Consider the following 23,894-nt stretch of genomic DNA (forward strand, 5'->3'; position numbering starts at 1 on the left):
GCCACTAAACCTTTAGGCCTATGACGATTAAACTGAAGAAGAAAAGTGTTTTGATAAAAGTAATCGTTCATATAACAGACTGGGTGTTCCAATAGGATTTAGGGCCTAGGTGATCTCCCACGTATGCCAAAGAGATCGGCGTCTCATTTCCGCACCTTTCATTGTTCCAAATCATTCAAAGTTTCAACAATGAGCAATGATGGCGATGACAAAAAAAATTGCGCAGGGCACTTACGACTACTCATGTGCTTTTGAAGGTGACAGCATTAATTTCTTAAGCTATATTTTTTCTCTCTTTCTCACTACAAACTTACTCATTAGCGTGCAGTCGTAAGGGAAAACATACTGCAGGTTCTGCTTTATTTATTTTATTCGCGAAGCGAGCAATCTGAATGAATGCTAGTGTTGAGCCATCTGGAAAACTTCAACCCTTTTGAATCGTAGCGCAGCCTCAGTCGCGGCTGCCACTCGGAATATTATTGTACTTTTATTTTGCTCTGCTGCTGCAGTAATCTTTTTTTTTTTTTTGAAGCCGACATGGAAATAAAAGGAAAATGAAATGTTTTGTGTCCTACAGGTTGCGTGTTCGCATTACAGTCTGAAGGTGCTTGATTCAATTCTCCGCACCTTTGTAAGAAATTTTTTCTCATTGCTGATGACGTAATTGAGGGTTTTGTGGATCACTTTTCCTGGACGCCAACACGGCTAGATTTCGTTGCTGATGGGCCATATAAGGCTCTCGCCTTACAAAATTATAGCCCTTTTAACTGACCAATACTCGATTTTTGAGGAATCCACAATTACAACCGCTTTCTTTTTTTTTTTTTTTTCAGTGGATTCATATAGAAGAGAGACTGCGGTCTCCATCTTTTGAAGCGCTGTTCTTCGAAAGAAAGTGGCAACTTTTCCAAAATCGACATTTTCGGAGCACAGCCACCCCATCCCAGCTGCAGGGTTATCAGCCAATGTGTCCGCACGCACGTAAACGCCGCGCTGCAGCCGAGTGTTCTAACGCTTCACCGGATATATAAATAGGCTGCCAGATCCAACCCTCACTACCACCGTGTAATTTTTTCACTGAAAAAGATACAGCCGTTAGTTTCTTCTCATGCGCCACATGGTGGCGAAGCAAGCAAACTACGCCGCTGTCCCGAACTCCTGCTAACGAGATGCACACGCGAAACTCTAACTCGCGTTGTAAGCTTAATACCCAGCCGCCACACAATAAGATATTTACAAAAGAGACCACACGGGAGCTATCAAACGATGGCTCCATCCACATGCCTTAACAGGAAAACCTCCTCTCCTTGTTTGGACAGCGTGGTGTCTGCACCGCCAACGTACGCACTACCACCGCAACAAGAAATAGCAGAAATGATGGAATCAAGAAACTGCTGCTGTCTAGACACTGAGCTGGCCCGGAACAAACGCTGCACTGTTCAAACAAGCTGGGAGGCTCCGTTCAGCTGTAGGTGCGAGCTGGCGCCTATCGGGAATTTTGTGTGCCCTTTTATGTATTGGCCCTTATAGGCCTGGATTTCTTCACTATTTCCACTTTTACGTGCAGCGTACCACAGGAGGATCTCAGGCACGTAAGAGTGACTGATACGCAACGTGTCGACCGTGCAGTGGTGATCTAGTGCAGGCACAGGAATTACGTTAAGCGCACCGGAACAGTTGCGAGAAAAACATCAGGGTGAGTTTCAGTGGTAGAGCGCTGAGTGAAGCTGACATTATCTTGCAAAACTTCACGGGTTTGGTCCGACTGATGGGTTTGTTCGTGATAACGGCGACAGCGACACCTCCTCTAAGAACATAAATGGCCTAGACATGGAATGCGAAATTTTCTCTTGCTTTATTAGCCAAATATACGGGTACGTAAAATCTCTATACCAGTAATTACTCATTCTTTTAATACACATTTTGCAGACAAAAGTACATTTTCATTTAATTTTAGTGTCATATTCAATATCTATGCGAAGCCGCCGCGGTGGCTCAGTGGTTGTGTGTGGTGTTCGGTTGCTGACCAGAAAGACGCGTGTTCGATTCCGGCCACGGCGGTCGCATTTCGGTGGAGGCCAAATTCTAGAGGCCCATGTGTACCACGCGATGTCAGTGCACGCTAAAGAACCCCGGGTGGTCGAAATTACCGGAGCTCTACACAGCGGCGTTGCTTATAGCCTAAGCCACTTTGGAACGTTAAACCCGATTAACCAAAAACTATACCTATGTGAGGCTAATTTCCCAAGGCGAATGCCCTAATCGCCTCCGCCATAGTATGCAATAATGAAAATTGTAAAACTCTTTTGGTAACTAAGCAAAATAATGCTCGGATACAGGAGTCTTACCATCCCACATATTACAGAGCGGACAATCAATGTCGGGAGCAGATATCGAAAGGCTATTGGTAATTTTGATATCGCAACTAGTGTTCTCTTTCAGTTTCCTCAAATTTGCATATATTTGCAGTGCAATAAAAAAGGCTGTCAATATGCAAGAGTAACTCATTTCGCAGAGTTATCGAAACATAAGGGCGAGATTCGACGTATCCACTGCGGACGGCCTAATTGAACTCGTCGATTTCCGTAATCTATAACTTGAAGCTGGTCTACGGCTCTCACATATATTATTCGAGCATTCTTAAGAGGCGTTCGCTACTTTCGGTTAGTTGAGTGAATCCGCTGATAAGCTGCTATCAACTCTGAATGCTTCAGGGCAGTGATTCGCATGCTTAAGCTAGCGACTAAGTCTCTTACGTAACACTGGCGCAGGGTCGCCGAGTGCTGCTTGCATAATAGTCCGGATTGCGAGCCAGCTTGAAGACAGACATTTCGAAACTCGTAGAAGTTAGAGCTTCACAAAATTTAATGACTCAAATTGCGCATTGCAACTTTTGCAGCCATGAGAGCAAATGCTGTATACCCGCGTGGAACTGATTACCCGTAGCTTGAGGATTATTCCTCTAAAGATTCCTGTTCTGCTTAGTATTGCAGGCGGTATGGCAGAAGTTGGCAAAAATTCCCTTTGGCAAAAAAAGAAATTAAATTAACGGCAGAAGTTGGCAAAAATTAAATTAAATTAACGGCAGAAGTTGGCAAAAAAAGAAATTAAATTAACGGAAGGAATGCTTGAAGGGGACGGGTGAGAGGTCAGTGACGTGGACTCCTAGCGGTTATTTTATCTTTTCGTCGTGTGATGCTATGCTCAGTATAACGCGCACTTAGGAGCGAGTCCCCTAAATCTTCTATACTTCGGTTTCTGGTTGGGAAGCGCCCGATTATCCTAGCCTCTTCTGCGATATCAGAACCTATAGTCAGATTAGGATCAGAGCGTATGGGCCTTTGACTAACTACAATAATTACTAAAGTGGTTCAGTGCAGCGCTAGAGGTAAAATGAGTAAAGCACGTATGAACACTAAGTTTAAAGACCTAGGCACATCATTTAGCGTAGATCCCTGCTCAGGTCGATTAGCTTTGTGAATCCCGCGATCACGCTGAACTGCTGGCTTACTTTTCTTGATGAACCGGTAGGTGCCCCTGAACCCGGTGTTGTCCCCGTGGCGTCCGTCGGAGTGGAACTCGAACACGAGTGCCCTGCCGGCCGAGTAGTGGACCTGCTCGATGTCCACCTCGGTGCCGCACAGCACCGAGTTCCATGGCGTCGCCTCGTCCACACTCGTCCCATTCAGGTGCAGGAAAATGCGCACGAAGTCCCCACTCAGGCACCTGTGCACGCACACAAAGAGTGCCTGTCGTCAGAAAACGATGAGCCGGCAGTGGTAATAAACTGGCATACGGTGAGAAAAGCAGCATCAAAGAAAAGGGAGGTAAAACAGTGGCTTAGCCCAGCTATGCCAGGGTATACGTGGCGCCAGCTCACGCGTGGCGACGACGGGAGTAGTCGGTCCGGCGCGGTTCCTCACGCAGCGGCGGCGAACTCTGACGTCATGTGCCGCGAACCTGCTGCTCCTCTCTGGTTTCGCGCATGCGCATTATCGGCCTCCCAGGCTCATGGCGAAATGCTCGACTGGGTAGCGTAGTGTAGCTCTCGCTACAAAAAGTAAAATAGCTCAAATTAAGTTTTGTGAGAATACTTTGTCACCCTTCCGGCGTATGGCTCAAAACTACCTATAGACACCATTAAAAGGACCTGAAGTGTGTGTTGAAGACACTATTTCTTTACTTTTGAAAGCTTATTGTTTCTTCGAGAGAAGGTTGGACAACTGCCGCCATACCTGATTTGATAGATCACCATATGTGACATTCGGACGTCGTGGGTCCGCATCTCATCGGCGGCATGTGGTTGCTTTTTCTTCTATTTTCTAATCAATAATGTTTTCGGCTAAAATGATTACAATACTAATTTGTCATTGTTCGACATCCCAAACTGAAATATTCCCTTATGGTTTCCTTGGTTGAAGTTGCTATTGGCTTTCTTGACATATTATTGCCCCGGAAATTACAAAATAAGCTTGCAGTAGTATGCGATATCTCATCAATGCTCGGATAATCAGAATTCGTGACAGCGTATCCTCACTTGGTTCGCGAAAGGAACAGGCGAAAGCCGCTAGTGCTTTCATGACAGCGAAAAAATCCAACTTGGCGTAACGAATACAGTGGAGGATTGCGAAAGAATAAATGATAGACAAGGAAATACAAGAAAGATTATTTTTGGACTCTTGAGGATGAGTCACTGCGAGAGTTTGCTCAGAGAACAAAGAGAATTGTTAATAGTCTTTGAGCATGGTTTCTTATGCCATTTTATATTCTAACTACAACAATTTGATCTTTGCACAGCTGCGAATACCATTATAAATATTGGGTGTCATGGAATTAAATTCAGATTTTTATCAGCTGTTTCTCGTTATGAAACGTTTGCGCATTATTGCACAGGTTTTATTACTGTAGAGCGAAGTTTATGTAACCGCTCCCCTCTATAATGCCTCTGGCACTGTAGGTACGCGAAATAAATAAATAAAATAAATAAACTCTTGCGTAATATAAGCAATGCCGAGATACTGACAGTTGTTATCAAACTCTTGATTAAATTAAGTTATGCCGAGACATTGGCCGTTATTGTCAAATTATCATTCTACACGATATCTTTCCTTTTAACGTAATATTCTTTGAAATGCAGTCCATTCCTGCATTCCTTTATAACACCAACCTACATTTTTCGCGTGGCTAAATAGCAGCTGAGACTTCAGCATGCGAGTACACAGCAAGTTGTCAGTGAATTTCTGCATCGATAAGGTGTTGGCAAATAAAGAGTAGACATACGGTGGAAGTAATGGTCTGAAATTTAATAAAGTGATTCAAATTAGAGCAGTGCTAAAAGCAAGCATAGAAAGTTACCTTGATAAAAACAAGTCAGTAAGAATGCACTCTGCCTAGATTAGAGCGAATGCTTTGCCTGATCCGAAATGCAGCAGTTGACCAGCTATCTTCATGACATCAAATTCTAGGTTCCTTTATTGTTCAACAAATGGGGTTCTTTGAGGTGAGAAACCTGTGCAAGGTTTTAACATCCTTCACGACGGTGAGCTCTTTTATTTGTTCGAAATCTAACTACGAAGTACTGAACCAGCCTGTCATTCGCTGCCTTATCTTTGGATTGAAATGGCAATCATGCAAGCTTCAGTAATTTAATGAACCGAATAGGCTGCTTTAAACTCGCTACTTTGTGAGAGCTATCTCCGTGTTAATTACTCTGTCGGCTGCTCGAACGGTAATCTTTAGAAATGGCTTTTTTAGCATGTGATTATGCATGAAAGTGTGCAGATCTTCCACGCTGTGCTCAGAAATTAGGAACAAGTAAACATTTTCGGGGTATATTTTATCTGGACCAGTGTGCTAAGAATTCAATTATCTGTGCACGAAGCTCACAACAGAAGGAAAACAGCAACAAACCAAAAACTGTATCTAAGTACTTTGAGCAGAGTTCTCCTAATACGTTGTAGCGCATGTTCATTTTGCCTAAATTAGAAATGTAAATCCTGCGCGGTAAAGCGCAAACGCTTGCTCCCTCGTTAACCTAATCAAAAGCTCGCTGAAAGCGCCAGCGGGCCTGCGCAATCAAATTATGCGCCTCGGCTATGCTGAGTTTCAATTAGAAGGCACTCGAAGCCCATGAAAAGCGTAAATCTTTTCGAGATTCCGCGCAAGTACTCGAGAGAAAAAAAATAATCTTCAGGCTCTTTCCCTAGCAGGATCGAGTGGGTCTGCTTACGCAAGACGCACTGCAGCCACAGATGAGTTTGAGTCTGTGAATTCGAAGGACTTACATAAGTGTGGTTTCACCAATACTTAAACCACACGCGCCATGGGCGCAGAGCTGCTGCTTTGAGCCGAAAAAAATGTTCAATAAGCAAGAAATGGTGCGCGAGGAGTTGTTCAGCCGTCCGCTGAAAGCTCTGATTAAGCTTGTAAGGCGCTTAAATATGCGTTCGTAGAACGTGGATACGAAAAAACTGCCATGACGCAGCGCAGGGCAGCTTAAAACCTCGAGTGAATACAGTGTTTTTGGAAGCAGTGCATATTTTAAGTGATGCAAATTTCATTCGATCGAGCTTGGTTTCGATCTATGCAGCGGCAGAAAGAAGAAAATTTAGAGACGCCTGACGTCCCCAAGTAGAAAATTTTGGTTCTCTTTGTGTACTTTCAAAGGATATGGTACGCAGTGTCCTAGCCGTAACAATAATCTCTCGCTCTATGAATGACGTACTTTATTCATACGCGGAGATGTATCAGTTATTTAGCCAATAGATAAAACAAGAGCACACAGGACTTTAAATAAAACATCACCATTATTGTTTCGACAACGGCACTCTGATGCATGTGCTTCATATAGAAAACGAGGCAACAAAGGCTGTTGAGAAGTTTGACTTTATGTAGAGTCAATCTTGTCTTTCTCGTTAGAGTACCAAACCTGCAGACTGTCTTGCTACGTATCGTAGCACACTGCATTAAAATGAGAATTTTGAGTGAGTAGTTAAGGCTTTACAGACTCACTCAAACCCAGGTTTATCAGAACGCTCGTAGATCAGCTTATCATGATGCACATCTACTATCGGGTGCATTTTCTCGTAACTTGTCTTGCTACGAGCAAGAGCGTGTACAGAAAGAAGGCACTCCATAAACACCGAGGCCTGAACCTTCTTCAGTATAAGGGTTAAGCCATTTTCTTACAAAAAATTCCACAAGAGGCGTCCCTGCCGAGACACATGATAAGTACAGCCGTGGGTCAAGGCGAGCGCAAGGTGGTGGTGTCCCTGCCGAGACACATGACAAGTACAGCAGTAGTTCAAAGGCGGGCGGAAGGTGGTGATGTAAGAAACGATCTGTTCACTGTCGCTACTATTAGGGCTAACTCACTCGTTGCTATCCTTCTGGACGTCGAATTCGTCGAAAGTGAGCTCCACAATATCGTCAGGCTCGCCGACGAACGTGTACAGCAGGCAGTTGGTGTTTCTCTCGTAGGGCGTGGGCCAGTTGGGTGAAGTGAAGATACCGTGCTCCTTCCCGTACATGCTGTCGAACAGTACGCAGCTACAACCTGCATTCATAAGAGAACAAACGCGAAGACACGTGTCTGCGACTATGCATACCAGATGTGCTTTGGGGGTGCAATTAATAAATCATTAGCACATTAATTCCCAGCCATCAAAAACTTCACATAAAAGTTATGAATTTCCAGGACTTCATTATTAATAGATCCTTGATCGCAAAAATGTAATAACTTTGAGATTCATTAAGAAAAAATTACTTACATAATATCTGATTCGAGCTCATTTCTATGATATCTGAGTGTCTAAGGTGCACAAAATCAAGTGCTAACACACAAGCGCATGCAGGAGTACAAGTGTGAATTCAAAACTACTCCAGCATCGGTGAAAGAGCATTACGACCACAGATTTTAGGCAGTTTTGCGTTAAGGCTAGTCTTTGCACGAATTTATCTTTCCGGAGCCTCCTGCATCTCTGGAAGCTTATATTTCGGCTTCGCGTCTATAAATGTGTTCGAGAAGTGCGTTACTTGAAGTATGCTAGCAGCTGACGTTGATATGCGGGCAGAAATTAAAATTATTCCCATTTATGCGCTCTGTATCTTATATGCAACGTCGGGAATTAATTGGTTAAAGCTTATCGACTTCGGATAGCTGCCGCTTAACAACTCATTAGCATTCATTAACTAATATTATGTAGTAGGCAAACGTTTTTTTCTTTAATTTCAGTTTCAGCTGATTTGCCTCACATTTGTATTACACAAAATTTGCACACACTGTTTGGATCCGTGGCCTATGGTAAGTTCTGGGTATAAGAGTTGAATATATAGTGGCAATTCGAAAGGCTGGCATAATTTTGCAACTTACATAAAAGAATTATATAGAAAAAAAGCGAAAAGACATATCGTTACCGCAGTCTATACTTTCTCCTTTTTCTGCTATTTTAAATTACAAGTTGCGCTTTTACGACCTGGAAGAAAAGCTGTTGCAACAGAGATTACGCTTTCAGCCACCGAGTTTGGATGCAATCTTTTACACTGAGTGTACACGGGTTGCTCAGATTACCGCCATCGTGTCTGCTTTCAATTGCGCATTAGGTGCGCTCACTGTGTTTCGAAAGTGTCGCGAAGACAGTTTACCGAGCAAAGGGAGGATAGTCTGCCCCTTGGATACAGGAACATGTCGTCTGGGGCAGATTATATATTGGACAGACTAAAACAATTGGCGGATTCACGTTGATAAAATAAATATCCTACAATTTTTAACATTCGATTGCAATGTGTGATCCTTGACAGTAATTGCCCCACAAAGAAAATATTTCTCCTTTACTCTATTACGTAACTTTGAACACACACGACATCTTCTAGATGTGGAATCAATGACTGGGATTAGGAAAGACCGATGCAGCCAGTTCGGTAATACTAGAGCAAAAATATAAACAAACATAGTAGCGCACATGAGAAGGCTGCAAAGAGCTCGGGTTCAGGGTCGGTGAGTGCAGTGATGTCAATGACCACGGGCTACGCGGAGCCGCCGGCGGGCGGGACATAACAATGCTGCGTGATATGAGCAGCTAGCTCACGCTGCTTCCACAGATGTGACTACGTAAGATGTAACATAAGCAGTTTGCGGGCGTTTAAGGTGGTCTCTCAGTCTAAGCCCCTAATTGCTGCCTTTGTAAAACATGCCATAAATAAAACTCTTTACTTTTAGAAGATAATTGCATGCTTGGGCACACTAAGGGAAAGAAAAGATTTTGGTGCGAAATAGCTGTTGCTGCCTCATAATTTTCCCGTTAGAAGGTGGAATGTCTGAGTTTTTATTTAACGTGGTTACTCTTACGACCCTAACAATGCGCATACCATTCTTGTTAAGCTGAAGAATGACCTAATAACGAGTAGCGAGCACATCAATGCTCAGTTATCGAGTTAAACTCACGTGAATAATGTATGGTTCAACAATTCTACAGTAACTACCAGTACGAAGTAGACCATAAAGCAACGAAAAGCTAGGCGCTTTAGTCCTGTAAGCTGGCTTTTTCTCAATAAAGGACCTTCAGCAGCGGAGCTAGCCTTACATGCAGGCGTTGTTTAATTTTTTGGCTGTTCCGACAAGATGAGTTAAGTTCTATAGAATATTAAGTACGTTAGGCCTTCCGCCTTCGGTGCGCCATGCGAAAACTCGCTCTTAATCCTCCTTTCTTGTTTTATCTGTCTTGTTTCCTTGCGGGCTACAGTTGAGAGCTTCGGGCTAAGGAATTTTAGAGCGAAAGCTGTAATAGGGGCTTTATTCATTCCAAACGTTTTAGCCGTGGCCTTTTTATGTCGCAACCGCTAATTGCTACATTATGCCGCTACCCGTCAGCATGTGCCCAGAAGTGCTGCGGAGTGACTTCTTTCGAGATTTCAGCCATTTATACGTCGTGACATGTGCTAGGACATGCTATGTTTAGTACCTGTATTGAGGCCCAACATAGCTGTTTTTCGCTTGAGACTGCTTTCAATGGTCTTTGGATTGGATGATTTCGGCATTGCGCATCGAATGGTTTAGCTTACCTGCTGTGGACGCACTCAGGAGAAGACAAGCGCGTTGCGGGGAGAATTTCGCATAACGGCTCTCAGTGTCACCAGTTCGCCTGGGGTAAGGGCAGTTGATCTCGCAGTTATATGTTTGTTTGTAAATATGCTATTCTTATAGACATACAGAAAACAAATTCAAGTGCCCTCTATCGATCGATGACCGGGTTTCATAGACAAAGACGCTGAAAGTGAGCTTTCCTAAGCTAGAGAAGGCAAAAAAACAAAGAAATGCAGCTGCCGCCATCGTCAGCCGATCTCGCCAGTTAACCATGGTGCGTCAACACAGGATTTTTGGTTGCGGATTCCAGAGCCTAGGCAACAAAGCCATTAACTTAGAAACGGTGATCACGGAGTCTCCTTTGATGCAGACGTCATAACTTTGAATCGAGTGGGCGCAAAATTTTTACGCAAACTTTTCTCAGCAGCAAATATATATTTTGCTTCTGGACAAACATTAACATACTCAGAAAGAGGCGCAGACTTAATATTTACTAGCAACAAAATCTCTGCCTCTCCCGCAACCGAGACTAGAGTAAGCATGAAATGTTTACTGGCCTAATGTCATCTCGGTGGACACCCGAGCCGCACCGTACAGGAAGGGAGGAACGCCACCACCCGTTCAGCGCGATGCCTTGTCATTTGAACGCAAGGTTTTTTGAGGAAAGGAAATGGCGCAGTAATTCTCTGCCATCTCGGTGGACACCCGAACCACACCGTAATGGAAGGGAGGAACGCCACCACCCGTTCGGCGCGATGTCTTGCCCTTTGAACGCAGCGCTTCTCCCCCGGTCCCCTGTGCGCCTGCGCGGCTTTGCTTCTATGCGCGAAGCCCCTAAGAGATCACGTATGACAACGAAGTGTATCGTGGCATTTATGTGCTTTTTGCACGCGTTATTAGAAATCGAAAATTATAATTCCGTGCATTATCAAACGCACAGCGACTGATATCTTGATAAACATTGAGAATGCACTGGCAGCAGTTATTTTTTGTGACTCCTTTGGAGACCAACCAGCGCTTGCATGCCGGTCGCGTAGGAGGGCTTAGAGAGTCTCGTTAAATCTCGCTAAGTCTCGTACGGTGCCCGGATGTTCTCGTTTCAGAGCCCGGATGACTGGAATTCAGTGCCCGGATGACTGGATTTCAGTGCCCGGATGATGGCTCTCGGTCTCGGCGTGACGTCACCACACTGCCGACAACGGGAGCTACAAGCATTTCATGCTTAAAAACTGAATGTAGGTCTTCTCAGTGTTCATTCATGTATCATTTCAGTCGGCATAAACTAACCAGCCATAATTATTTAGTATAAAGCATAAAAGCCGAGACATTCACCCGATCTTTTACGCTCAGTGGATGTCACTGACTGTGCTCCAGCTGGAGCTAATTGGTATGTTTGTAGCAGAACAGAGCAATTATACTACAATCATTGGGCTCCGTTGTTCAGAAAGAGGCCGGCAGGTGGAACTGACAGCCGCCGAGTGCTGTGCCGCAACAACCGCCTGCGTGCCTAAGATTGCGTGGAATGCTTAACTGGAACCAACGTCGTTTCTCTCGCCTACCTGGTTATTAAACCCGACCCGCGTCGAGCTTGCGGTCCAGTGGATGCAATTTGCGGCAGCCTTTCATTAATCTCAAAGCAATAGTAATTAGTGGCACACCAAAGGCCAGAATTTCGGCCGTTAGCGGCATTAAGAGTTATACACTTTTCGCGAACAAATGATGGAGTGCTATAAGTAACGACCAGTGAGCCGCACAGTGCGCATGGGGAAGCTAATCCCTCGAAATAATTTTATACTAATATCTAACACAAGGACACCAAAGTCAAGTGAGCAAAACCGATGAAAAGAAAAAGAAAATCATAGAAACAAAGCAGAAACACAGTTCAAGGTAAAATGTCTTGTGAACATTATGTTATCGACGTCCTAAGCAGTGGAAAACGAAGGATAAAAACAATTTCGTTTGACTAAAGGCGGCCATCAACAGCGCCTTCGGTCTGCGCTAAGCACTTTACAAGACATATCTGTTATGCGGTGAAAGATTGTAGCCAGCAGGATTGTAAGTTGTACATTGTGCAGTGAAGCCAACTCACGCGGGTTCTGGTGACGAAATCGCTGGCGCTCGCACTCTTTCACAGCGGCCCGTATCGAATTTGATAAAGTCAAAACGGAGCTAAATATTCTGAATAGATGTCTCCTTGTCACATGCGACATTACTGCTCTATGATTCGTTTTCCAGGCTCCGAAAGCCATCAAACACGTTAGAAAGTTTGACATATTCGGTTGGTGTTCGTAGATTCGGTGGCCTAGTGAGCATTCGGTGCGCGTGTTGAATGCTCCCGCCTCGCACGTCGACGGAATACTAAAAGGCAGTTATGTTGTTCTCGGTATAGACTTTTCCATCTGGCGAGAAGAATGTCGAAACGCTCTGTCTCTGGGCTGTTGCAAACCTGTTCCGCTGCCGCTTCCACTGCGCTTCCGCTGCCGCTTCCAAGTCGCGTATCGATGTAACAAAGCAAAGGCTGCTAGCGAAGAAATCAGGGCGTCCCTTTGACTCAGTCATAATGCGGTTCAACTGCATATCATTGGTTGTTTTCCGGACATAAGGAAGCAGTAAAGGTGCGCCCCGTCTCTCCATTTCGTAAAATGTGACAATGCATTCTAAACAATAGACAACAGAAAACACACTTAATAAATTTAATGCGCAGGTATTGAGACAAGTATTGAGACAACAGGAAGACACACGACCAAAAGCAGTGAATGCGAGGCTATACATAGCGCGAGGCCACTGACGGTACGTTTATTCTGCTTCACTATAGATACGCTTTTGGCTACCATAATAGACGAGCTAGCATTCACTAAATCATTCTCATATGATAACAGATAGGAACACTATTCTGGCTTTACCCTGTTTATCACGAAGGGTTCCAATACCACATGAGCCCCTACCAGTCGCGAACGGCTCATGTGGCAAGCCTCTGCTCCACACCATTTGATTAAAATCCCGTGGTGCAGCAAATTCAAATGGCTCTTTATTGTTTGCGACAATACGTGTTTCAAAGCGCCCCGCGTGCTACCTGAAACCATCTTTTTCTCTTCCGCATCCGTCTCATCCATATTGTTAAAATTATTAACTTTCTTCTTCTATCCATTAAGCTTAGGAACTAATAGAAACTCCGTAATATATGTTCATCTCTCTCTTACCTGGATTCACTGCTTCGGTGACCAATACAATGGAAACATGCACGCTTATAAGCACCAGGAACAATGCAGCCATCTGTAAAGACAAGAAAAGGGCAAGAAATCGTAGGAAATATAGTTAGTTTGCACGCATGCCTTGTAACTTCACAATCAAAGAAATATACAGATACTGCTGCAGTTTACACCGCCACCCTGACTGCACTCTGCACTGCAAATTGAGGCACTGAAAATCACATTTATTCCCATTTGCGGCGTAAACTGCACTGTGCGCCATTCACACGAAAACAAAATACACATGACCACGCTTGGCTTATCAGACATCAACAGATAGAGACGGCACTGTCGTATGCGAGAGACTTAACCGTCCTCATTCTGGCACACTTAACTTCCACATAACGTTTTGGGTGCTCGGCTTAGACATCAGAACAATCTGCATAGCGAAGGTCTACGCGCAAGTAAAACTTCGCCACGAAAGAAGACTTATTGACAGGTGTTCTTAATAACCATGGCAAGTACTTTCACCGAAGGCGCTATAGAGCGAATACCACAGTTCAGTGTATTGCGTAAAGCGTAGACTCCGTTTTGCGATCCACACAAACTTGTATAATGTCTTTTCGTGAATCTGCGAGCCATATCAGGTGGACATTCCTGTCAGAAAAGGAGTCTCCGTAGGGGGGCTCTCCAGAAAAATTCCAGCTCTCCAGCGCATGGACCGGAAGCTGGGCGCTGGCCTGGATTCTGAGCGAAATATTTGTAAACTAGGACCAACTGCACCCCTTAGTTCTCAAGACGAAATGTTAGTCCGCGTGGGAGGCTAACTGGGGCTAAAGTTCATTTTTGAAACAGCGCAACAAAGACGGGACGTGGAAACTGAGGGGTAAAGAGAAACAGGCGCTGACTAACAACTGGGTTTATTGAAAAAAACACACAAATATATAAACAGAGTTAGGAAAGATTAATCGCCACCGTAGTCAACTCATGCCACATGTGACGCCAGATACCCAATCTCCCCTTCGGAAAGGGTGACCGATGGGCAACTAATTTCTCACGTATACGAAAAGCTTCAATAACTTCTCGCGTCATCTTATCACAATGGCGGAACACGATATTGGTGTTCTTATAGTCGGGGGTACATTTTCATTTCTTGCAACGGAATGCACCTTTAGCGAGAGGGTCTCCTTCTGATTTTCTTTTTTCGTAATCTTTTTCGTGTTTACATTTGCACTTTCTGCAGTGGACCGCCACGTGTGACAGGGGGTCTTTTTTTCTGGTGTTCTCATGTTCCATGAGTCGCTTGTTGATGCATCTTCCTGTTTGGCCAATATATGTGGCGCCGAAGTTCCTTTGCATGCAGCCTCTAAAAGAGTAATATGGTTTCTGTTTGTGGCACAGATTTTTTTTTTTTTTTTTACAACGTAGTCAGTACCAAAATGACTAAACTGCATGTAGCACAGTTGATCTTTTCTAGGTTAGCGTGGGCTAGAGGAGCTGTTTCTCGACGCACAGTAGGCGATCCACAAAGACACTGGGGAATTTCATCGCTAGGAACAACCAATCCCTTTTCGGGGTTTGGAGACCGTGAGTGCCATAATATTTCCTTAACCTGCCTGCCCTCTTTTCATGTACCGTACTGCTATGTATTTATCTGGACAGTCACCTCCATGCATATATTATCCTTTTTTCTTTCCCTGTAAGGATAACAATTTAATTCAAGTATTCTATAACAGAAAGTAATGGCAACGACATACGCTCAGCAGACTGTCGCGCAGTCGATAATGTAGAGTCTAGTCAACGAGAGCATGCAGCAAACCAGAAGTTTTCAAGAGTGCCCTCGAACCAGACTGAACCGCAATTCTTGAAGAGCATTTCTCTGCAATTCTTTCGTAGTTGCTCATTGTTCTCTCCGCATTCATACCCATTAGGGTTCCTTGACATTCCAGTTTCGCCTCGCGGACTTTGCGCACGCCAGAGCATACCGTACCCTATTCTTCTTTGATAACTTATAAGCATTACGAACTTTAGAAGAGACCATGTCGTACTTTGGCAAAAATTGAACCGATAACTTCCTTCTGATTTTCTGCTACGAATTGGCTGAGATATAACACGCGCTGCAAGGGTATTGCTTTTTCTTTTCTTTTTTGCTGCAGATTGTGGCAGATCTAGGCTTAGTAATTTAAAAAAAAAAACATTTCAGTTTTGCGACTCTCACTTTTGCGCCTTCAAAGTTACCGCCAAATCTGAATATAACGCCACATTCGCTGGAGCCTTTTAATCTAACAACTTGGAACTCTAAAATGCAACGGATGTCGTCATTTATGACAAGGAACAAAAGCGGAATAACTGAATAAAGAGAAGTTTAACGCTCTATAAAAAAGCCATATTACGTTGGTCAGACCTCCGGCATCTCAAAATTGTGCGCTGACTTGAAAGGCACCATTAAACTTTTCTGTAGATCTGCGGGGCTCTAAGGAATGCTCGGTCAGGTAACGCGAGCCCAAAACTTACAGAACACTAGCGAGCTAAACAAGCGAAGGAGAAACCTTTGCCAAAGGGCTCGTTTCAATTCAGGAATAAATACTGATCCAGCTCTCTTTCAGCCTTCCTGCTTATATACCGGTGCGCATAAAACACCCAGATCGAGGGGATTGAGAAAAATAATAACAATAAAGAAAGAAGGGGTCACACACTCCTTGAGCGGAGGCGCAATCGCGCGAATTCAGCAGTTCTCCTGATGTATGGATGCGCAGTCGGCAGCTCCATTTTTCAAATCCCGCATAAGCGGCTGAATCACGAACGACGAGACAAGCAGTAGTGCTGGCGCACGCGCGGCGTCGAACGGGAAGAATTTCGATTTGCCCTCGTCTCGAAAACCAGAGATAAAAAAAAAAAAGAACCAAGAGAGCAAGACAGAAAAAGAGGGCTGAAACCGAGAACGCAGTTCCAAAGGAAACGACGCCGACGAGCGCCGTTAAATCACGTCCGCGAGCCCCAGAATTAAACCAGCATAACCCCTTCCGCAAGCGCGGCAAAGTGAGAAGCGTGGTTGTTTGCCGCTCACAACTGGAATCCCTCTCTATATGCCGTTTCATTAATACTGTGCAGCGCTGAAAGTGCCAGAGCTGCTGCTAGCCAATCAGGAGCCGAATCGCCAGCGGTGATTGCAGTCCATGACGGCTTCTGATTGGCCGATGGCCACGCAGAAGTCAGTCACGCTAGCCAACTGTGCTACACTATTGAAAGCCATCAATCAGAGCCGTTCCTGCGAAGAACTTGGTAGCTAGGGCCCATTACTAAGTGATGGCACGTGTAGCTATTCCAATGTTGCATGGTATTAGCGATGAAGAGTTCGCTCTTGTGTGTCTTTCTTTTTAAAAATAAAATCTTAGCGCCTCTTCCAGATCTTTGGTGGAAGGGAGAAAAATAAGCTTTGCGAATGAACGCTGGGGTAGGAAACCCCTCACGCGCTCAATTTGCGAGAACGCGCGCTCGCGACTCTCTTTTCTTTTTTACGCTTTTCTTTTACTCCCTCGCGGGAAATTGCCGTAAGGCGACAGAGAAGATTCCATCGCATATCTTATGCGAATTTAGGGGAGTGTGAGCGCGAGCCTGCCAACGAGATGCAACGTAGGTTTTATCATTAGTCGTGCCTGAAAGGATTTGGCTGAGAACAAATAAAGGCGACGTTAACACATAGCGGCGACTGATCGACTCGCTTGTACCGCGTGTGTTATATTTAAACTAGGCGGGATTTCCGGCCGTGTAGGCGTCGGGTAATAATTAAGGGCACGTGGGAATGAGAAGTTTGCTAACGCGGGACGTTCCATCATTTTCAGGCAAGACTAATATAAATAATTAGATTGTAGACTTGGCTGGGAAGGTTGAAAAAGTACGGATTGTAGGGTGGATTAGAAAAAACTAAATTAAATTTACATTTGTCAAACACTACACTTCGTAAACAGCGCTACTACAGCGAGGTTTAAATACTAAGATTTAAATAGAATGCGTAGAAAAAGAGCTACACGGCTCGGAGAAAGATGGCGGCCATGGCACGGGAAACATCGAACGTAAGAAACTACGCTAATCTTTGTTACCACTGCGATATTTTGACATCAACTTTCAGGACATATAGTGGTTGCTTAGGCTGATATTCGTGCTATCAGTGGCTAGCAACACCGAAGTTATCAGTGGGCGTAGTTATTTATTTAATTGCTATTAGCAGATTAGTACATTCTAAGTTGTTTGGGCTTCCGTATGATTCAAAAAAAAGGTTATTTTGTTCCCAGACAGTTCCCGGCACACGAAGCAACGCCGGGTTCAAGTGCAAGCAGAGAGACTGCAAACCATCTGTCGCACATTTATGCCAGGATTCGGCAGACCTACATTTGCAGTAAAGCGCCACTTGGATTAAAGTCTATTACGGACTGAAGCTTGCGCCCCCCCCCCCCCCCCCACACACACACACAACACACAGACACTTCCCCTTTTCCTTCCTCCTTCACTGCAGCAGGGCTCTCTCCCGCAGCATCCACGTAGAAATACGCCCGGTTGTCTACATCAAAGATGAAGTAGTCTACGTATCGTTAGCAATAAATACAATGGTTAAAAATATGTTGTTTTCTTACGTTGAAAAAAAAATTGTTTTTTTTTTTGCTTCTGTTACTTTCTCCACAGCGATTGTGTATTCTCTGCTACTAGTCTTCGCGTGTCTAGGCCATTTAGAGCCTGACAGGCCTTAACGATGAGGGAAGTGTGTTTTCGATAACACGCTGCGCTGTCGCTAGTGCCGCCTAGGGTCCTTTCAGCTCTGAACTTAAATGAAAACGAAGGATTATAACCGGTTGCAGAAAAGCACCACCCCATCGTGTTCCTTTCCCCAAAGCATAGAGTACTGCAGCGCAGGACATATTGCTGGGATAGTTGGTTTTTTCCAGACATGATGCAGTCACACTGTTTGCAGACTAGAATGGAGAGAGGACACGCCGTTGTGCTTTTGTAATCTCTGTGTCCTCGTCTGCAAGCGCTGTGATTCCGTGATGTAGTTCTGGTTGGGGACTTCCCCAACAATAAGGACGAAATTCTCCTTCTGTGAACGAGAGCAACCGCTGTTTGCTTTTGATTACATCACTGCAAAGGTGTCCGCATGACGTCGTGGGAGACTCACCTGCTTTGTGCGATAGCATCCTTGAAGATGAGCTAGCATCCAGTCAAGGCATGCAGGTCTGCCAACATCATGGTGCCAGCTTTAAGGTCTACACTGGAACGAGAAGTGACATGTTGGCTCATTAGTTCCGTGGGTCGTCCTTTGTAAGACATTTCAGGCATATTTCTCAATACACAGAAGCTTTCTCGTCGGCTATGCTTCCACAGAAAGCAGGAAATCTGAGATTTCTCCGTTTCTTTTTTTGTCTTCACACGCTAGCGCTTTAGCGTGGTGTAAGTTAATCTAGATCGATAAATGAAATTGATAACGAAGAAGACAAAAGAATAAAAAGCGCCCCACGTCAATACGCTTCACTGCATTCTCAATGCATCTATCTAAGCCCATTCCTTTGAAACTCTGGTCTTAAAAAACCATAGCCTGATTACAATTATTTTTCTCCTTGTATAACAGGTGCACCACTCGTGCTACGTCGTCAGCTTCAGGCAGAGTAATTTGCCATCATTAGCTGGGAAATAAATTTTGCCACCAGCTGCAAGGGAAGAGAGCGATCACCTCCCAACTGCTTCAAGGAAGCGCGAACAATATTTCAGATCTCCAACAGCTCGAAAACGACAGGAAAGGATTTAAGTCACCTAAAGAAAGAAAAAAGGAAAGCGCCAAAGCAAAGCCGTGTCTCAAAAACAGAATAGAATTAAGGATGGGGAGGGACTTGTCAAGGCAATGAGCGATAAAAATTGCGAACAGTGAAGACCTGAATTACAAGAAAAGCGGTAGATGAGCGCCCTTCTTGCGCAAAACACACAATGAAATTTGTGTCTGAAAACCAGAAACGACGGCTCATTGGAAGGGATATGTTAGAACGAAAAAAGGAAAAACTAATGACTACTTTTCGTCGCTCGGAGCTCCCTTTTGGTGAACGGAGCGAATGTTGTTCTTTCAGCTTTGCTGCGACATCTCATTTGCCCTTGCCATTTCTGCTAGTTTACTTAAAGACGGGGGTAATCACAGCCGATGTATCGTCGTTTCAAGGCCGCTCCATCGAAGATCAGAAAGCCAATAGCAGTGAGCTCTGAAAGAAATTCCACCACCCTCTACTCTTCATTGTGCGCGAACATTTGAGAGCATGGGTGTTGCTCATTCTAAGTTATTTCAGTCAGGATGCTGTGGAATGGTTGGAGACCTATAGCAGTAAAGCTTCTGCGGTGAGCAAGTGTATGGTATTGTGTGACCTTATATAAAGAATTGAGCATAAAATTTAATAACAGCGCAGCGGATTGTTCAAGTTACTGATTCCTCTTGCAGCTCAATTATGCCTCAATGAAAGACAGACACCCAGTGCACACTTGAACTTGAAGAAGAAAACTTGAAGAAGCTTGCGCATACCTGCAAATTCTGAACCAGCGCAAGTTGTTTAAAAGGAAGCTGAAACGGTTTTTTGAGAATTCGAGGTTATTCAAGAATTCGAATCTAACATCTAATAAAGCCTGAAAAGTGTTTTTGCACTAGCATTTAAAATGGTGTCATAATCACGGATTAAAACTGTGACGATGTTTAGGCTTCTCCGCACTACGATGATGGAGTGCGAGGAAACTTGGCAGTGACGTCATTGTTGTCGAAATTTCAGATGTCCGCTGCTTACGCCTGCATGCTGCTGTGCGTCGTCAGATGCACATGCATCGTGAGCTTCCCCTTCGACGGCGTCTGTTTTCTTCCATGTAATAACGGTTTCTTCGCTGGGAACGTAGTGCCGTCATAAGTGACGTTATTATCGGGGCCTCTGCCCGTCGTGTGCACTTCAGAGAAGCTGAACGCCGACGACGACTTTATTTGGCGATGACGCCACCATTTCAAATCCTAGATCAAAACGATTTTGCAGGCTTCATATTCGGCAAACTTAAACTCATAGAATTCTAAAACTGTTTCAGTTGCCCTTTAAGGATGCAATTTTTTTAATATCGTGAGATTTTAACATAAAAATGAACATCTCCACTGGTCCTCTCTCCAGGTTCTTGCAGTTTTCGGCCATTCATCGTTGAAAAGGCACCCCATCGGTTTTCTATGGCTGTCCTAAGTACACGGTAGGAGCACAGGACGAACTTAAAAGGCATAAGATGTCTACACATAGGAAGATTACACATTCCCATCAACATGTTCTTACCAGCATCCTACAATATTCCGCAGTTCACTCAGAATTAAAAACGATGTCCAAGAAAGTTGAACTTGCAAGACCAACAGAGCTGCAGTCCCATCGAAGGAATGGATGACTTCGCGGTGTCAAACTTTTTCGAAATTAAAAATTATTTGTAGATTCAGATTGTATTGTGGCCTTTTATTAGCAAAGGTTAACCGAACACGCAGTTTAAGATAAGCGCTTTCCGCATACCTGTCGCAGTCACTGTGGAATTCGGCATCTAACCACAAGCTCGCGGGATTGAATCCGGATAGCAGCGGTTAAATTTCGTTGGGCACGAAGTGCATAAAACAACGCTGTGCTGTGCGATGTCAACACGCATTGAGCAATGCGACAGGGTCTAAATAGATCCGGAATCTTCCACTGCCGTGTCCCTCGTAGCGCATGTGCAATTACATGTCCCTAAATATGAAGCGAAAACGCAGCTGGGACAAAGTTAAATACATGAAAACCGGTGCAGAGTGTGTCAAAACTTCCCAGGCCACAGAATCTGGGCGCTGTGTCGGTCTATCTTTCCTTAGTTAATCGTTTTCTGCGCTGGTTTTCTTAACAAAGAGAGCGTCCAGTTTTGAGGCGTGTAGTAGGTCTTTTACGGCACCCCCGAACCTTCAAATCTCTCTGAATCGGTAGGAGGCGTATCGTTCCCACCCTTCTGAACCTTTATAGCTGCATAGGCGTCTTAAGTGCCATTATATACTGTTGAAAAAGAGACCGTTTGGCCGAGGACCTTTTGACTCTTCCTGTTTATATGCTGCTGCAATGTACCAATGCCGGAAATACAACGGCGCGTCCTGCGATGCTCATATAGTAAAGATAAGCTGAATACTCGATTTGTGAGCTGCACACGTGTCATTTCTGTACAGAGGAGAGAAAAAAAGAATGAGAGAGAAAGAAGTACAGACCGAAGTAACCCTACTGGCCCATCAGAAAATAAACGGGCGTGTCGCCCGCAACACGTGCCGCTGTTCGTCGGGGAAGAAACGACTGCCTACCAAGCCGCGAAAAGGCCCTCGTTTCTGCTCGCGTACTCCCTCCACAGGTCGTCTACACACACCTTACCACACTTGCTGCGTCGGCCTTAGAAGAGAAGAAGCTCCTCTCGCCGACTTGCGGCCGGCCGTTTACTATTCCCGGCCAGCCATTATCGATTATTTTCGGCCTCCTTCAGCTGCGCTCTAGACCAAATAATGGAGCGTGTTCGCTAGCTATCAGAAACAGACGCTCGGTCAGGAAACGGGGAAAGTGGCCTGCTGCCGACGAGAGGCGATCCCCGTGACGAGAGCGGCTTCGCGCCCCATATCGCCACACCTGCGTCATCGTTTCCCTTGGCCGACGGCACTGGACCTGCCTAGAATAGTGAAGAGTTGCGTACTACGATGGATCCCGCTTCGTCCAAAGAGGGTTCGATTTCTAATACCCCCTTGAGCCGAAAACGGCCTGTGATTGGCTAACGCCCGTGCCTCAGACAACGGCGAGTGCCAAATGGCGCATGGTATAGCTCAGGAAACGTGCATTATTACATGCAGAGAACTTTTTCAAACCTGCTCCCGGGTAGGAGACGGCAGATGGAACTTAAACAGCGCAGTATTGCTATAACAAGAAAAGGCAGCAAGTAAAATACGAGAATGTGAAAAATAACTATAGTGCGCTACCTAGCAATTGATGGGTTATTGCCGATAGGACTGGCAGCAAGGGCGCTTGGAACAGTGACCTAACGGTGTCGTTAGAAGTCTAAATTGTGCTATAAGCACGCTAATAGCTCCTCCGCCCGTTGGACAGACATTTTCGGTGTTCGTGATACGTCTGGTGTCTGTGCGCCGCGTTTGAAGTCGTGATTAAGCCTCCCTAATCTCCTCTCGGTCTCATCGATCGCGCAGTCTTGGTCGCCGAGGCCTAGCCAAGTAAAGCGTATACTTGCTGGTGTCTTCTGCGTCTCTTTTGTTTTCCTACGGGGGGAATGACATTATTTTAGAAAAAGAAATTCAAATCACAGCTCTGTTTGTAGCCCACCGTTCTTTGAGCTCGTATTGTGCGCCTCGAGAGCGGCAGTTTTTTTACACCAGTAAAATTGCTCCTTCTGTCTTCCGGTTTTCGAAGATGTTTTCGGTTTTAATGGAATCCAAAATGAGAAAAGGCAATGAGAGTAACCCTCGGGGAAATAAAAAAAAAGAAACTCCAGAAATAATTCTAAAAGCCAGCGCCATTACCCAGGTTTTACTGAAAGGGCAAAAATTATCTTGCCTTTTCTTGATGCCAAGGAACAGTCTCCGAAGACGCCTCCATTCTTTTCAGAAGGACAAAACGGAGCTCCCTAGAAAGTACCGCTTCGTTGCAAGGACACGAATATTAGAATGCCTAAGCAAAAAAGGAAAAAAGAAACGAATTTCCGCGTGGTCTTTGATGACCCAGATTGCAGAAGTGGGAGGGAGCGCGTGTCCTTTAATCATTTCCTGTTTTTCTTTCCCTTCATCTTTCTATTTCTGTATTCTGTTGTTCCTTATTTATCGCCCTTTCTTCCGCTACTCGTGTGGGAAGAGCTTCATCGTCTGCGCGTGCCGGCCCTAATGATGAAATGTACGTTCGCTGAAGTAAAATTTACATGAAAACGCATGTTTAGCCTGTGCGCTCATCAGCGATGCTTCATGTACCGTGCGCTTTCCTTTGCTCTAATAACAGTGCCTTAGTCCAGCATCGCCAAGTAGCAAAAAGAACGCGAAGTAGTCGGAATAAGTCAAACAAAAAATAGAAAACTTAGGAAGTGATTATACGCGAATTCAGCTTAAACTAAAGGTAGACATTTGGACTTATTCATGAGGAGAATTAAGTGAAGACATTATGGTCGAACCCACTGAAACCAAAGGTCGCAAGAATATGAATGCAGATAGAATCTGTGTAAAAGGTCAACTGCTGTTGCGCTCGGTCTAACATTTGCGAAGTAATTCTGGCAGTACGCAGCACCCTTGTCATAGACAAGCAGTGAGATGCCACCGTAAGTCATACTTGTCAGCTATGGTCATTAAAATAATCACATCAGGAAAATGGTTCCCAATGACTTCAGAGGCCCTCATTCTATGCAATAGCGAAAAATATTACGTTTTAGAAAACTGAATAATAACTAAATAGAAAGGTATGATTTTCGGCCATCAGTCATGATGAAGCAATCTCAAAAGCCTGACTGGCGAAAGTTTGGGTGAAAGACTCAGGAATGTAAAAGTTTCTTCTTGTCGGTCTTAAAGGAAAAAAAGAAGTCACTGAAAAAATCCG

At 44.6% G+C, this 23,894-nt stretch overlaps 1 protein-coding gene across 1 annotated transcript in view; it reads right to left on the reverse strand.

The window, feature by feature from the left end:
• LOC149359011 (suppressor of lurcher protein 1-like) overlaps positions 1 to 23,894 on the reverse strand; it is a 131,786-nt gene that overhangs the window by 73,024 nt on the left and 34,868 nt on the right. The window contains exons 2-5 of the mRNA XM_089568967.1: positions 18,440 to 18,532; positions 13,282 to 13,354; positions 7,375 to 7,555; positions 3,512 to 3,726 (exon numbers count right to left, since the gene is read on the reverse strand). Of these exons, the coding sequence (XP_089425093.1) occupies positions 3,512 to 3,726; positions 7,375 to 7,555; positions 13,282 to 13,354; positions 18,440 to 18,478 (508 nt within the window). The 5' untranslated portion in view covers positions 18,479 to 18,532. The remainder of the gene's footprint in view (positions 1 to 3,511; positions 3,727 to 7,374; positions 7,556 to 13,281; positions 13,355 to 18,439; positions 18,533 to 23,894) is intronic.

This window comes from Amblyomma mixtum, chromosome 2, assembly GCF_055824585.1.
Source record: "Amblyomma mixtum isolate Tamu chromosome 2, ASM5582458v1, whole genome shotgun sequence".
Lineage (NCBI taxonomy): Eukaryota > Metazoa > Arthropoda > Arachnida > Ixodida > Ixodidae > Amblyomma > Amblyomma mixtum.